Source organism: Alosa pseudoharengus, unplaced genomic scaffold, assembly GCF_046254945.1.
Source record: "Alosa pseudoharengus isolate Yale_2024_CS ecotype anadromous, Long Island Sound unplaced genomic scaffold, YU_APseudo_1.1 YU_APseudo_1.1_scf_17, whole genome shotgun sequence".
Lineage (NCBI taxonomy): Eukaryota > Metazoa > Chordata > Actinopteri > Clupeiformes > Clupeidae > Alosa > Alosa pseudoharengus.
In genome coordinates this window covers 26535774-26550800 of record NW_027468640.1, presented here as the reverse complement: position 1 = coordinate 26550800, position 15027 = coordinate 26535774, and the positions used below count along the sequence as shown (strand labels likewise).

At 40.0% G+C, this 15027-nt stretch overlaps 1 protein-coding gene across 1 annotated transcript in view; it reads left to right on the top strand.

Annotated features, from left to right (window-relative positions):
• Positions 1 to 15027, top strand: part of col4a6 (collagen, type IV, alpha 6) — a 93198-nt gene that overhangs the window by 56504 nt on the left and 21667 nt on the right. The window contains exons 5-20 of the mRNA XM_076289128.1: positions 1366 to 1500; positions 1610 to 1654; positions 2155 to 2271; positions 3169 to 3234; positions 3692 to 3727; positions 3820 to 3882; positions 4077 to 4112; positions 4500 to 4541; positions 6783 to 6866; positions 9266 to 9319; positions 9546 to 9608; positions 9795 to 9839; positions 13021 to 13074; positions 13164 to 13233; positions 14573 to 14683; positions 14776 to 14925. Of these exons, the coding sequence (XP_076145243.1) occupies positions 1366 to 1500; positions 1610 to 1654; positions 2155 to 2271; positions 3169 to 3234; positions 3692 to 3727; positions 3820 to 3882; positions 4077 to 4112; positions 4500 to 4541; positions 6783 to 6866; positions 9266 to 9319; positions 9546 to 9608; positions 9795 to 9839; positions 13021 to 13074; positions 13164 to 13233; positions 14573 to 14683; positions 14776 to 14925 (1171 nt within the window). The remainder of the gene's footprint in view (positions 1 to 1365; positions 1501 to 1609; positions 1655 to 2154; positions 2272 to 3168; positions 3235 to 3691; positions 3728 to 3819; positions 3883 to 4076; positions 4113 to 4499; positions 4542 to 6782; positions 6867 to 9265; positions 9320 to 9545; positions 9609 to 9794; positions 9840 to 13020; positions 13075 to 13163; positions 13234 to 14572; positions 14684 to 14775; positions 14926 to 15027) is intronic.

Genomic DNA, 15027 nt, shown 5'->3' with positions numbered 1-15027 from the left:
GTTGCCAGAGCAGGGAGTGGCTGTAAGAATGACCTCATACGTACCTGGAACCAAGACATCCCTAAAATTAGTCTGAACCCTCCTTGTTTCCACTGAAATTAATTGTGGCCTTGGGTCTGTTTGATACAGGATTTGTGTGTGTGTGTGTGTGTGTGTGTGTGTGTGTGTGTGTGTGTGTGTGTGTGTGTGTGTGTGTGTGTGTGTGCGTGCGTGTGTGTGTGTGTGTGTGTGTGTGTGTGGAAGTCTAATATACTCAAGTAAGTAGGTAAGATTCCTCTGCAATGCGGTCATGTAGAGGCAAGTCTACTCTGCAAATCCCCTTCCTCTCATGTCACATGTGTTATACACGAAAGCTGAAATCTCGTTAAGGCTGGCTTGTCACATGTCAGACAAAGAGCTGAAAGTTCCTGCATAATTGCACCCTTCTCACGGGCATTCCAGAAGCTCATTACACTTCTGACATGAATCTACTTCCCATTGTTGCATATGGATCTTTTCTCATTTTCTCTCCGTACTTGTCATTGTCCCCACCCCATTTTCAGCTCAAGCCAGACGTTGTGTCTGAGCTGTTTCTAAACTGTGTCCAGATGTTTACAAGTTTCAGATCAGTTCATACTAACTTATTGTGTATGATCATAATGATTAACACTGAATTTCATTTGAGTCATACTGTCACATACACATACTGTGTGTTTTTTGTGCAAGATGGAACTAGAGTGCTCCTGTTTCCATTAGCATATTATCACACTGTTCGCAACCCCCTATGGTTACTATGGTTACACTTTACACAGGTGTGTGTGTGTGTGTGTGTGTGTGTGTGTGTTTGTGTGTGTGTGTGTGTGTGTGAGAGAGAGAGAGAGAGAGTGGGTGCTGCATGAATGCACAGTGTCTTTGTGATATTATGCAGACAAATGTCTGAACTGAGATGACAAACAAATGAGATGGAAAAACAAATGTCGGAACTGAAGATTAATTCTACTGACGTTTTACTTCATAGTATTCTTAATACTCACACATCAGTCAAGCCTTGTGTCATTTTTTATTTATTTATGTTAAATTCAGTTCCAAAGCCAAGTTTGGTAAACCAACCAGTATATATATGTATGTATGTATGTACAAGAATATTTGCTTCATCTCAGACAGCATAGCAAAGCATACAAATATGGAAACGGAGATGTTTTGTTTATCCTTAAGTGTTGAGTGTTATAAATGGAAGGACCTGTAAAAGTATGTGAGCCATGTACTGTAGACCCTTCACCTTGTCAATGAGTCTACCCAAAGTATTTGGATCTTGTTTTCCTTGCTTGCCTTTTGGATACAAATAAAAGCATTTATATGTCTCTGACCGTGACTGTCTCCACCCAGGGTCGACCAGGTGCTCATGGCCCATTAGGAACCAGTGGCCCAGAGGGCACATTTGGCAGCGTGGGGCCTTTGGGACCCAAAGGTGAAAAGGGCAACGTTGGGAGTAGAGGGGCATCTGGGATCAAAGGAGAAAAGGTGGGCTCCACTTGCTTGGAAAGTCTAAATGTCCTATGAAATGTGTTAATACTGTTACTCTATTGATTGATTTTGAGTTCATGTTTTTCCTCTGATGTTGCCACCACAGGGACCAATGGGCGTTCCAGGATTCTCTGGCACTGACGGAGTCCCAGTGAGTGAAACCATCATACTTAAAAGAACACAATGTAGTTCCTTCATCTCAAAATAATGGCTTCACTCCTTTTGATGACGCACTGACTTTTAATACGGAGAATGGCAAGTCTCTGACGTTGCCAAATGCCAATGCATTCTCGGAACACTTGATATTGCACTATGTAACACTGTTGATCGGGTTGATCACTGTTTTGACGAACTGGGTACCATTTTAGGTCTAAATGGCATGTGGCACATACATTTGCTAATTGATGTATTATTTGTTCTCCCTGTGACTCACCTGTTTCCATGCCAACGTGCTGAATGGCTAAATACCATTCTAGGGGTGCAATGATACACTGATGACTAACATTTACTTGCTCTTGATGTATAGTATTTTAGCATTGCGTGTCATCATACAGTGAAAACATAATTCTAAACTGTACTGAAGCCATGTCTGACTATTGAACCTATCTAGAATTGGTCTGTTAGTCCTGATTGGCCTGTTTGTGTCCATAGGGCCATCCTGGTCAAGAGGGACCCAGGGGACCTTCAGGCCCCGATGGCTGTAATGGCACCGCGGGTGACCCAGGATACAGGGGACAGGATGGGTTCCCTGGTAATCTAGGTCAATATGTGAGTATGAAAACTATGAAAACCCTGTTTACTGTTAGCTCTTTTTAGAGATGTGATGTAGAGCATAGCACAGACACTGCATAGATGACTTCACATTGCTTTACTGAAAATTTTATAATATGGTTACCATCTTGGCCGCCCTCAGCAACATTTGCAGCAAACTTGTGGGTGATTTGTGAGAAACAAATGAGTTCACTAGAAAATATTGCCAGAAGTTTGCCAATGTTGGCCGCTAGAGGCAAACTTCCAGCAAAGTTCCGGCAATAACCACAACTGTTTGCCAGAAACCTAATTTGAAAATGTGAAAATATGACCTTGCCATACTTTTCTCCAAAAACCTGAAATTTCTGTAAGAGCTGCCAGTTTAAAGTATCACATTGCAGGTAGAATTTAAAATGATGTGGAAAGAATAGAATAAAAATGCAGGCGGTTAGCCAATTACATAATACATTTTATAAAACTTGAATAATTAATAACTTAATTATTTACTGAAATAAAGCCTGTAATTTGATATAGCAGTTCAAAGAGGACAGATACTCTGAGATTATTCTGTCTGCTTGTTTTTTTTAAGACCGAAAGCTGCATTTTCAATGAGGTGTCACAAGAGGGCGCAATTAAAAACAAATTTAAACTGTTTTTTTCCCTATTAGCACAGTAGCCTACAGTACATATCTGCATACACGGCACCTGTATGCATACCTTACAGCACCCTCCACAATTATTGGGAAATATCATCTTTCATATTTGTCTCACATTGAAAACATGGTACATGAAATACATGACATAGTCAGACTTTACCTATAAATGCAGCTTCTCAGGAAACCCCTCAGGAAATATGATCAAGGACATTAAATTCCTTTTATGTAATGGTGATATCAATGTATCTGTGCTTTGTAGGGAGCACCTGGTGCGAGAGGACAGAAGGGAGAGCCAACCTATGTGGATATTGGACCTGGAATCCCGGTAGACTGGACATTTGTGCTCAATTACTTTACCCTCAAACACACACACACACACACACAGCCATTTACATTTAGTCATTAGGCTGACACTTTTATCCAAAGCAACTTACAACAGGCAACATACTGTACAATAAAGGTATAGTGCCACTAGGATATAAGTGCAGTAATAAGTACTCACATAGAATAGACACACACATTTGTATATCTTACTGGGCTGATTTTCACGCCATTGTAGTCTTTTTGGCATATTTACATCATCACTATTTCTTACATTATTACATGAATATTCATGGTCTCTCAATAGACTTTTTGCTCTGAGAGTTGTGGCTGACTGTCAACAATAATATAGCCAGGTCCAGGAGGGGAAATATTTCTGTAGAAAAAAATAGGTTAAAACGCATTATCCAACACAGTCTTTCAATATGCAAATAAAAAAACATTTTTTGGTCTTGTTTTAGGTTCCTTCGACGGACATAGGAAGACCTGGTGAAAGTGTAAGAGTTGAATTAGTATAATGGATTCTGTTAAGTATTGCCCTAGAGATCAGAGGTTATGGTTCTCATCATTAATTGCACTTTTTTTTCAGGGGCCCCAAGGTCCAGACGGCCCACCAGGTCAAATTGGACTGAGAGGTCCTGATGGATATCCAGTACGTGTCTACGTGCCAGTAACATTTACATTTGTCGTCATTTCTTTTGTCTTGGCTTTACACATTGTAGATGTCTGTGTCACATCAACAGAAATGCTATTACAATGGCAAACATCAAACTGGAATTTTATCTTTGTTCGTTTTAGAATAAACATAAACAAACATAAACATAAACATCTCTGTGTTCTTTACAGGGTCCCCCTGGTCCACCTGGCCTTCAAGGCCCCACAGTAAGTATTAGTGCAGGCACACAGGCAGTATGCTGTCTCTTTAAATGCTGTATGCTGTAAATTAAATGCCATGCAAAGCGTTAAGTCAGTCTATGATCAGAGTTCTTGTGCATGAGCTAAAGCCATCATGTGCGAGCTTTTAGCTTACCTGCTAATGTTTGTGCTTAGGATATTGCTCATGGTATTACATTTGCAAATAGATTTATTAAGTTAGCTTTAGTTAGACTTTGGACTTTGCACATTGTCTGACATTTAAATTAGGGTCCTCAGTTCTCTATGCTGATGATGTTGTCTTACTCTATGCGGATGATGTTATCCTACACTGTGGGAGTCAACGAGGACTGTATCCTAACGCCACCTGTCTTCCCCTCTCTATCCACTCCATAGGGGAGCCCAGGCCAAGGTTCTCCAGGAGAACGGGGAGACAAGGTATGAATGGAAATGGAAGTGAATTGCATGCAGTAGGTAGTGGTAGTCTATGTTATTTGTCTACCTCTTTTCGTTCTGTAAATGAAAAGGCTATGAGTCCTGTGTGTTTGTGTAGGTGTGGGTATGGGTATGTATGTGTGTGTGTGTGTGTGTGTGTGTGTGTCTGTGGGCATGTATCCTACACAGAGGCTGTACTATGATCTGTATATTCACATATGTGCTTCGTGGTGGTGATTTGAAGAATGTTTCTTTGTATGGTTTGCACCCTACTTTTGGATGTGTTTGTATGATTTACACCCTACTTTTGGATGTGTTTCTATGATTTACACCTTTTTGGATGTGTTTGTGTGAATGAAGTGAACACGGGGGTGTCAAGGACCATGTTTGAAGTAGCAGCGTCACATTGCAATATAGCAACCTTAAAGGAACACACACCAACTTTTCGAGTTAGATAAGAGGATACCTTCTCTTCTCTGTGTGTGCAATAAAACTAATTTGAGGCCGTTAGCCTAGCTTAGCATAATTAACTGAAAGTGGGTTGTTCCAGTTAGCCTATAGCTAGCTATGAAAGTGTTTGACCAGATTTGACATAATTATAAGATAGTCATGACACTCCCATGAGTCTTTGACCCCCTCCCCCTCCCCCATGAGAGAGAACCCCATTAAATATCAAAATCTCATGAAGTGTATTTCCATAATAGCACTCTCCACTCTCACTTATTCCTTGATCTGTCTTTACTTTTCTCCAAATCTTTGCTTTCCCCCCACCCACCATCTCTTGTTGTCTACCAAAACTTTTCTTTACTTCTCCTTTAACTCTCCAACATCCAAACACCACCCCTCTGACTGGTTTGTTTTTCTGATATTTCCATATCAATCTCAGCATTTGATGAACTGCATCTGTTTAGAACAGAATGTCTCACATTTTGTTTGGAATTGATATAGTAGTGCCACTTAGATGATTCCTTTTGACCATTCAGTCAAATCAAGTCAAATCAAATCAAATCATTCCATCACTTCTTTTGTTGATACAATAACTCATACGTAAAATACCTTTGCCACAAAAAAAAACGACTAATGCATAATTTGATCTTCATAATTCACGAGGAATATCTAGTAGCACTACTGCACATGGCAGTTCAGAGATTCCATAGCTTGAGCAATAAGCTGCTCTGTGTTTCGGAGTTAGAGTACCTCCATGGTCGATTATTTACCAAAAATCACAGAGGCAATAGTACCTCTGAAGAATTGTACTGATCAGATCTGTGAGCTGCCATGTTGACTGACTTTTTGGGTGGTTTGAACCTGGTGCTGGGATCACCTGCTCCTATTTCCTCCGAGACCTTATTTCCCTTTGACTTCATGGCCTTATTTCCCTTTGACTTCAATGGGAAGCTGTTTGGTTCTGGGATGCTATTCAAGCTTTTTTGGTTGGTTTATTTTCCACCTACTTTCATTGCCTCTCAGAATGAACACACTAACAGCCATTACCAGATACAATATCATCTCCTCCATGCATGCATTTACCACTCAAACGATTTATACTAATTGGAAGGCATGTGGGGAAAAGGAGCACCTACTTTAACATTCAAGTCTGTTGAAATGTAATGCATAAAACATGGGATATCATCCGCCTTTCATAAAGTTATGTCAGCCAGTTACAACATGTTTAAAGGAATGTTATGAAATGATAATTATGACATCTGATCTGTTCAGGCATACTGAATTGTTGAAATACAATGAATTGATTTTTCTCGCTTTATTTATTTACTGAAGAAAACTCTACATGTATAGTAGAGGAAATTTCAAAGTCAGCCAGAGCTCTCCTTCTTTCTTTCTTTCTTTCTTTCTTTCTTTCTTTTGTTCTTTCATCCATGCTGTGGTTCCTCATGACATCACAGTACTGTCATCACTGGCGCCTTCACTCTTAATTCTTGTGTTGATCATTTCTATTATCTTTCACTCTTTGTTTTCTGTCACTCTGTTTATCTGAGACTGTTTCTTTCTATCTGTATCTATCACTGTTTATCATTCATTCAATATGTTTCATTTTATTTTCTCTTTTTATTTTTTCCTCTCTCTTTCTCTGTCAATCTCTCTCTTTGTCTCCATGTTTCTTTCTCTTACCCTCTCTTTTTCTCTCTCTCTCTCTCTCTCTCTCTCTCTCTCACTCTCACACACTCTGGCTGCTCCCATTCCGCCTCACATTTGGGCTAACGTGTTTGTTCCTCTGGATCTCAGGGGGAAGGAGGGCTTCCCGGAAACAGGGGCGCCCCACCTGCTCTGGTTGGCCAGCCTATAGGCCTTGTCTACAAAGGAGAGAAGGTAACAGGGACGGGAGCAGTGATGCCAGCCCAGCAAGGCGCTCAAGGCATGGGCACCAGCATGGGCAAGGGGGATGGGCAGAGGAAGAGACAGGGCACATGACACATGAGGGTTGGTCAGATGTCATTCATCTCATTCAAGAGGAAATAAGATACAGTATGTCTAGTCACCGAGTGTTTCAATGATTCAGACTAGAAGACATGAACTATTTACATTTAGCATTGTGACTGTTAAAAGTCATTGCTCAAATAATTTGGCACAGTCTAAAACCGTCTGAATAAGGACACCTGTGCTGAACTTCTCTCAAACTATATATGTGGGTTTATTGCCATAATATGCCTTCTTTCATGGCCCAAGATTCTGCTCTCACTCATCTCCCCCTTGCCCTGCTTTACCCTTACCCCATATGGGGTCACAGTCCTCTGAAAAAAACGTTCCCTCCCCACAATCCCCCCCCCCTCCCATAATACTCCCTGAAATACTGACCAACCCCAACACGTCCGTCGCTTCCGTCGTCGTGACCAGTGCCCGTCCTCTGCCATGTAAAAACTCTCTCTTCCTTGGTTGCCATGTTCAGGGAGACGTTGGGCCGCCCGGCGTCCCAGGCCGCCCACTGGTCAATGGAGTGGTGGAGTTTGTGGGCTTTCCTAAAGGAGACAAAGGAACGAAGGTTTGTGCGAAACATGGTCCAGAGTGTTCTGGAATACGGAGGTGGAATGCCGTGGGAATCTGGATCCCTCTCCCCCTGCTTTGGTCGATTCCGCCTGTCTCTTGTCCCTTAATGGGGATGGTCAGCTTGATTAGTCCCATTCTATCCTCCCACAGACCCTAACCCTTAGCCACACCATCTACCTCAACCCCTTCCGATTCCCCATCCCTTGTCAACATCCCTCACTTCCCTCACAGCAGGTCCAACTGCTCGTATGTGTGTCTGTTGTGTTCTCTCTAGTACTATGCTATCTGCTAGAAAGACAGAGGATTATAACTCTTTGATGTGAGCCACAAACTCAAAAGAACATTTCTAATGTTGCATGTTTTAGAATAACTGATTGTCAGTTGTGGGTGATTGCAAGCTAAACTATAATGAAGATGTCCAGTATAACACACAAACTGTATTGCAGTGCGCTAGAGGTTAATTTTTCTAGTTTTTCTGTTAAGATTAAACCACAGAAAAAGCCATGACCATAGTTAATCAAGACATGTTAACTGGATCCCAGTATGTGTCTACAGCTTATGTTGCGATGTAAGTTATGTTGTAGTCCTTATAATAGCCCATGCCTCACATATTCACATACCTTTAGGGCCATTACTTATTATGTTACTTAATGGCGTCAGGTATGTAGTTTCAAACATTCAAAAATGATCTAGAAGTAACAGAATATGAAGAAATAATCATTTAGTGAAAAACACCTATATGCTCTGGGTGGCCCAGATATACACGTTAGTATGCTAACCACTTAGCCTTGGACCGTACTGACTTGTAATACCACAATGTACCTCAAGTGTGGGTCGTAGACTTGATGCGTTCGAAATGAGTTGAATCCTTCACCTGGCCTTTTTTTCATCAGGGGTGTTATAACATAAAGAAAGTACTGTAGATTAATTCATTTCAACACTTGAAAAATATTTACAGATCTGTTATATTTAGATATTTGTTGGTGGGCCACATGGGAAATACAGAGCATTTGAATTTCTTTTTTAATTTCTAATACAGTCCAGTGTTTAAGGTAATCTTCAAAAGAAAGCCTCATCCTAAAAAGGTAATCAGATTTGGTCACTTGCACAAGGTTGTTGGCAGGTGGGATTGCAACTATCAGCCACACAAATGTAACTAATTAAGTCAGTGTTACCAAGCATGTGTCAAGGTTCAGACTAGTTGTGTCTGTAAATAATTTGGGCTTGGACAATCACTGCTGTTGTGTTTACTGAATCAAGTCCATCTTCAATGCGGATTTAGAAGATAATATATATCATAATCTTTTGTATCAATTTTTGGATGGCAACTCTTTTCAGAGGCAAGATAGACATGTTTGATTATTTGAGCAAATCTTAATACATTATCCAAAACCTGCATTTAATATTTTCACAAAGTTATAGATTTAGCTGTGGCCCTATGCCAAACCAACCTGCTTTAGCAATGTACAGCTTTATATATAAAAAAAAGCTTAAATGCATTTTACTAGTATAGTGCATTTTTCAACTTTTTCTAGACTTTCATCAAAACCAACAATGTTTTTTAGTTGAGTGTGAAAACTCATTTTAATTCAAAACAGCGTAATCAGTATCCGCCAATATTTTATGAGAGCTTGTCCATCCTCGGGCTTAACTTTTGTCATCAATTTTAATTCCTTGCCTCTCTTGTCCTCCCTTGTCCTTTTTCCCTGCCTTCACATTCTCAGGGTGATGTCGGTTTCAGGGGTATACCTGGAAACCCAGGACGTGCTGGACCTTCAGTGAGTTCAGTCCTCTCTCTGACTTATAACGTTTCCTTAATGTAGTCTAACCAACTTTTTAAAACTGTTTATTGTTAATTTTTAACTATTGTTTTGTTTTATTTTGTAAGTGGCTTTGGACAAAAGTGTCTGCTAAAGTCCATAACCATAACCATAACTATTGAATAATTCAGAGTAGCAGTATTGTTCTCACACTTCTCGCATATTGTCCGATTTCTCATATTAGGGCGCTTTTGGATACCAGGGTGAACTGGGTGAAAAAGGAATTCCGGGATATCCTGGTCTTCGGGTAGGTTTGTCATAATTGATGACACCTGTTCACTCCTACACAGTCATAGGGAATCATGGGCATACCATACAAATAACTGCAGTTTTTCTTGAAGAACAGTTATTGTTTCATGTCTAAAATACTGAATTTCTGATGTTAGGTGCAGTACAGTGTGGTTGCAGTTTATTTTCTGTCCTATTTTTTCAGGGATATCCTGGTCAGAATGGGCCTCAGGGGCCTCCAGGACAACAGGTGAGTAATTTGCAAAAGTGTTCAAAAGCCCAATGTTCGAAAACCAAATATATTCAAATAATGTGGCAATGTTTCACTACCAGAATATAATGAGATAATCCACCCAACTGCAAATGTAAGCATATCGGTGAAATACACTGTTGAGCTAAAAAGTGACTGCTATTGAGTCAACAAAAGAATGCTGAAGCAAGGTGTGTAATTTGATTGGCTGCTGAGCATTTTGCCAGGAGGCTATAGTGGTTTTATTTGCAGCAGCTCCCCAAATAATAAAATAATAATGCCTAATTCCCCCATTAGTTTTTGGTCTTTTGCGTGAACATTAATATTAATAAGTAAATACCATTATGTTATTGTAAGGAATGAGGAAGTAGCCTTTAATGAATAAATAAAAAAGTGTTTTGACTGCAAGTGGCAAAGTGATAAGATCTTGTCTGTAATTTACCAGTGCACCACAAACCTATGAGCAAAATAAACTCTGTGAACTGCCAGATTTGCTGCACTGGTCCACTTGCTTCTAGCTATCTGTGAACTTGCAAAATGTAAAACTTGAATTTGGTTAAAGTTGCTCAAAAGACTATCTGCCAGAGGATTTTGTTCTGCCCAGTAGTGCTGAAAAAGCTTGATAGTGTTTTCTCTTGGCTCAGAGACCTTCTAAAAATGTAAAGTTTTCACATCGCAACAAGCCAAAACTCCTTTACATCAAAGATCTGTCTGATGTCTTGATAAGTTTCCTTAGCAAATTGTGATTAGGTGTTTTGTCATATTTCATTTGGGTCAGGCATTTTCATTGAACTTGCACCCCATGTCATGACTCACTCTGTCCACCAGAGGGAAGCATGCATCAGTGTCTCATTAGTGTCATTCATGCCTAGCACAGTGTGTCACTATCAATTCCTGGATGAATTAAACTTTACTGAATAGAATATGCTTTGCATATGGTTATTCTTGGAGGTTAATCTTCTAAGTTTGAAATCCATCTTTTTTATGGAAATAGTAGTGGTTTGTGACATTGCCATTACATTTGAAAGCTGTCTATCACACAACTTCTGTAATGTAGGAGATGTAACCCCACCTTACCAGTCTAAAACACCACATGTTCACCACAGTGTTAGTGTAAGCATATCCATTGCTTAATTTCAATAGTAGCTGAGTTTGCATTACCTCCTATCTGGGCTGTCAACGGGCATGGCATATGCAGTCTCGACTACAGGCAACTCAGGACCATGGTCAGCTACCAAGCCAGACATGCTTAGCATCAGTGCTTAAAATCAAGCAATCCGATGGGCTAACCAGTGAATGACTTCTGACTCTTTACACATGGTTTAAGATACGGGGGGCTTCATCATAAAGAACCATCATTGTGGGGGATTAAAATCTAGTGGTTAAAACATCTATGTGTTCAAAAGTACTGATATATTTTCTAATCAACAGTGATGGCTAGCATTTTTAAGAATATGTAGTTATGTACCTTAATAGTGGACAGCCACAATTATGTGTATTATTTTGTTTTACAACATATTTTATTTATAGCAAAACCATTTTATACACTAGCTTACTGGCTGTAGAAATGTTCAGTTAGAGCCTGGTAAATCCTGAAACCGGTGAACCAATCTTTACATGTCCTACCCCCAAATGGATAATTAGTTATGATTATTTGTGAATAATTACGGTAACACTTTATTTTAAAGTGTCGCTGTTACAGTGTACCTACCTAATTAGGTACAGTGGTACAACCTGTGTAACAACATGTACTATCAGGTACTATCATTGTACTTGCATTATGTATTTGTGGGTACCTACATATAGTTGTTACATTGTAATACTGAGTGCTTTTACAAAACTTTGACAATTTGCCTAAATTTTCATCAGAGGCAGAGAGCTGACCTGAGACCTGCTGGATGGGGTAAATCTGGTCATGATAGATTTGATATACAAACCATTCTTAGCTCCAGTCAAGGCCTCATTGTCTTCAGTGTACATGTAACAGCTGTGCTGCTACAACCTTGTTACTCTTTGATACAGTGGAATAAACCTGTACCAGTTAATTACTTACATGTATGTTGTGTCATTGGTGTCTTGGAACATGTCTGCCATTACCCTACGTAGCACATGTATCAACTGTGTTGGTACACATGTATTACTCTTTGATACAGTGGCACAAACCCATTAAAATGAAGTGTACCAGTTAAGTACTTACATGTACAGTACATATTGTGTTGTGTCATTGGTGTCTTGGAACATGTCTGCCATTACCCTACATACTGTAGTACATGTATCAACTGTGTTGGTACACATTTATTACTCTTTGATACAGTGGAACAAATCCATTAAAATAAAGTGTACCAGATAAGTATACATCCATATTACATGTATGTCCTCATTCTCAAGTCTTGAAATGTGCTACTACAGGTAGGCATAAACAGACCAACTGTGTTACTTCATGAAATAATAAGTCATGTAATAAGTGTGTACCAACACAGTTGATACATGTGCTACGTAGGGTAATGGCAGACATGTTCCAAGACACCAATGACACAACATACATGATGCATGTAATATGTAATTGTAAGTACTTAACAGAACACTTCATTTTAATGGGTTTATGCCACTGTATCAACGAGCAATAAGTGTGTACCAACACAGTTGATATATGTACTATGTAGTGAATTAGTAGACCTGTTCTAAGACATCGAAGACACAACATACATGTCATATGTACATGTAAGTAATTAACTGGTACACTTAATAGGTTTATTCCACTGTATCAAAGAGTAACAAGGTTGTAGCAGCACAGCTGTTACATGTACATTGAAGACAATAAGGCCTTGACTGGAGCTAAGAATGGTTTGTATATCAAATCTATCATGACCAGATTTACCCTATCCAGCAGGTCTCAGGTCAGCTCTTTGCCTCTGATGAAAATTTAGGCAAATTGGCAAAGTTTTGTAAAAGCACTCAGTATCACAATGTAACAACTATATGTAGGTACCCACAAATACAACATGCAAGTACAATGATAGTACCAATAGTACATGTTGTTACACAGGTTGTACCACTGTACCTAATTAGGTTGGTACACTGTAACAGCGACACATTAAAATAAAGTGTTCCCATAATTACTTACGAATATGAATAATTACTCATATTTATATTTTCTTTCTGATGATTTTCTCTTCCACAGGGATTCCCTGGAAGTTCTGGGTATCCAGGCCAACCAGGTTTTGCTGGCACGAAGGTAGAGTAGGCGTCATGATATCAGTTAGTCTCCTCATCTCAACAGTGTGGACAATGAAGTATTGACCAGTCATCTTTGTTTGTCATCAGGGAGAACGTGGAGATCAGGGTCTACCTGGACCCATCACGTATGCTGACAGGGATGGGATAGCAGTGAAAGGTAGAGTTCGAGAATGTAAAATTCCTGATTTGGTTTAATAAGAAAAATAAATAATTATTTATTAATGTTTTTGATCACAGTCTAAGGGGCCTATATTCATGGGTGTGAGTCATAGACTCACAGACATGACGTAGACACTGATGTTGGTCTGATTTCTACAAGCCACATCTTAAGAAACCCATGGCCAACTTTGTGAGAATTCCTTAAGCCAGTCTCACTATCTATCTATGTATGAGGTCACAAAAGCTCGGACAATAGGTGGCTGCTGGAAGGCTACATGGTTAATGTATATCCTTTGCTGAGGCTATTGAATCGTGTTTTCTATCTCTCATTTTGATTTTTGTTTGTCCATCCTATATGATTTATGGCAGTGTTTCTTAACTGAAGGGATTGGGACCGAAGGTGGGTTGCAGAACCATCCTGGGTGGGTCGCGGAGCTTGTGGTTAAAAAAAAAGAATCACCCATTTAAAATGCTACCTTGATAGACTTTATTTTGTATGCCAGACAGTCATTGCCATGACATGGACAATGAAACATTATTTTAGTGGTAAATAGGGCAAAAGGACCCAGAATATTTGAAGTATGGATTCACTTATGTTGATGACCAAAAGGAACAGAAACCCATTGTATGTGGTGTGCAATGAATTGCTGGCACATGAGAGCATGAAAAAAGAAGTAAATTAAGTCCGCCACACCAATACCTCCAAATAGAATTTTTACTTTGTAACATTTCAGGTGTTAGCCCTTCATCCGACATGAAAACATAGTGAAACACACCCATACATATACAATTCAGGGGATCACATGACCGCCCTGATTGGTGGTGTTAACAAGCAATAATTGATGACGGCATATACCCTATTACCCTATTACATACAATCCAGAGAATAAACATCTCTCTAGTCTGATTATTAAAATCTTTTGACTAGCACATCACATGCATGAATTTTAAATCACATGGAAAAATAAATAGCATATTGCACATACAATTCAGTTGCAGATCAAATCAATCATACATCTTCATATTGCACCCCCGGATACGGCATATTGCACAAAGAATACTGTATAAACGAATCCATGAAAATGAAACCATCAGCATGAAACCATCAAAACTAAAATGCCACATGGAAACAAAGCACCTTACTGCCAAAGACAAACCTGCCAAGTACTTTTGAAAGGTGACACAGGAGTTGGGGACTTCACAAATGTGCATAACACCAGCATGTTCCAGTACAGGGGTGTTGCGACTTAATGACCATGGGAAATTGAGGGTCCCAAAGCCAGACCAGTTAAGAAACGCTGATTTATGGGGCATGATGTACTTTTTTCTCACTATAGGTCCGATGGGTGATACAGGTGTTGAGGGTCTTCCAGGATCTCCCGGAGATCAGGGTGCTCCAGGTTTCTCAGGAGCTCCAGGTGCCCCAGGGTCACGCTCGTATGCCACAGGTGCTGTAGTTTACCTCCCAGACACCAGCATACCACATCACAGATATTCTAGATGAGCTGGTCTTTACTGTAGCTGGTCATCCATTCTACAGGTGCTGAAGGCAGCCCAGGGTTTCCTGGTACACCTGGACTCAAAGGAGAGAAAGGGAACCCAGGTCGTCAAGGTTACGGGCCAGAGGGTCAACCTGGCAGCTCCGGCCTCCCTGGTGCACCAGGTCCGCCAGGACCACGCGGTAGACCTGGTGAGTTGGGGCCCCAGATGGTGCATGGCATGCGTATCGATCTGTGCCTTTAAATTCATCTCCAGCAATCCTACACTGATATTCATTTCGTAATGTTCATAA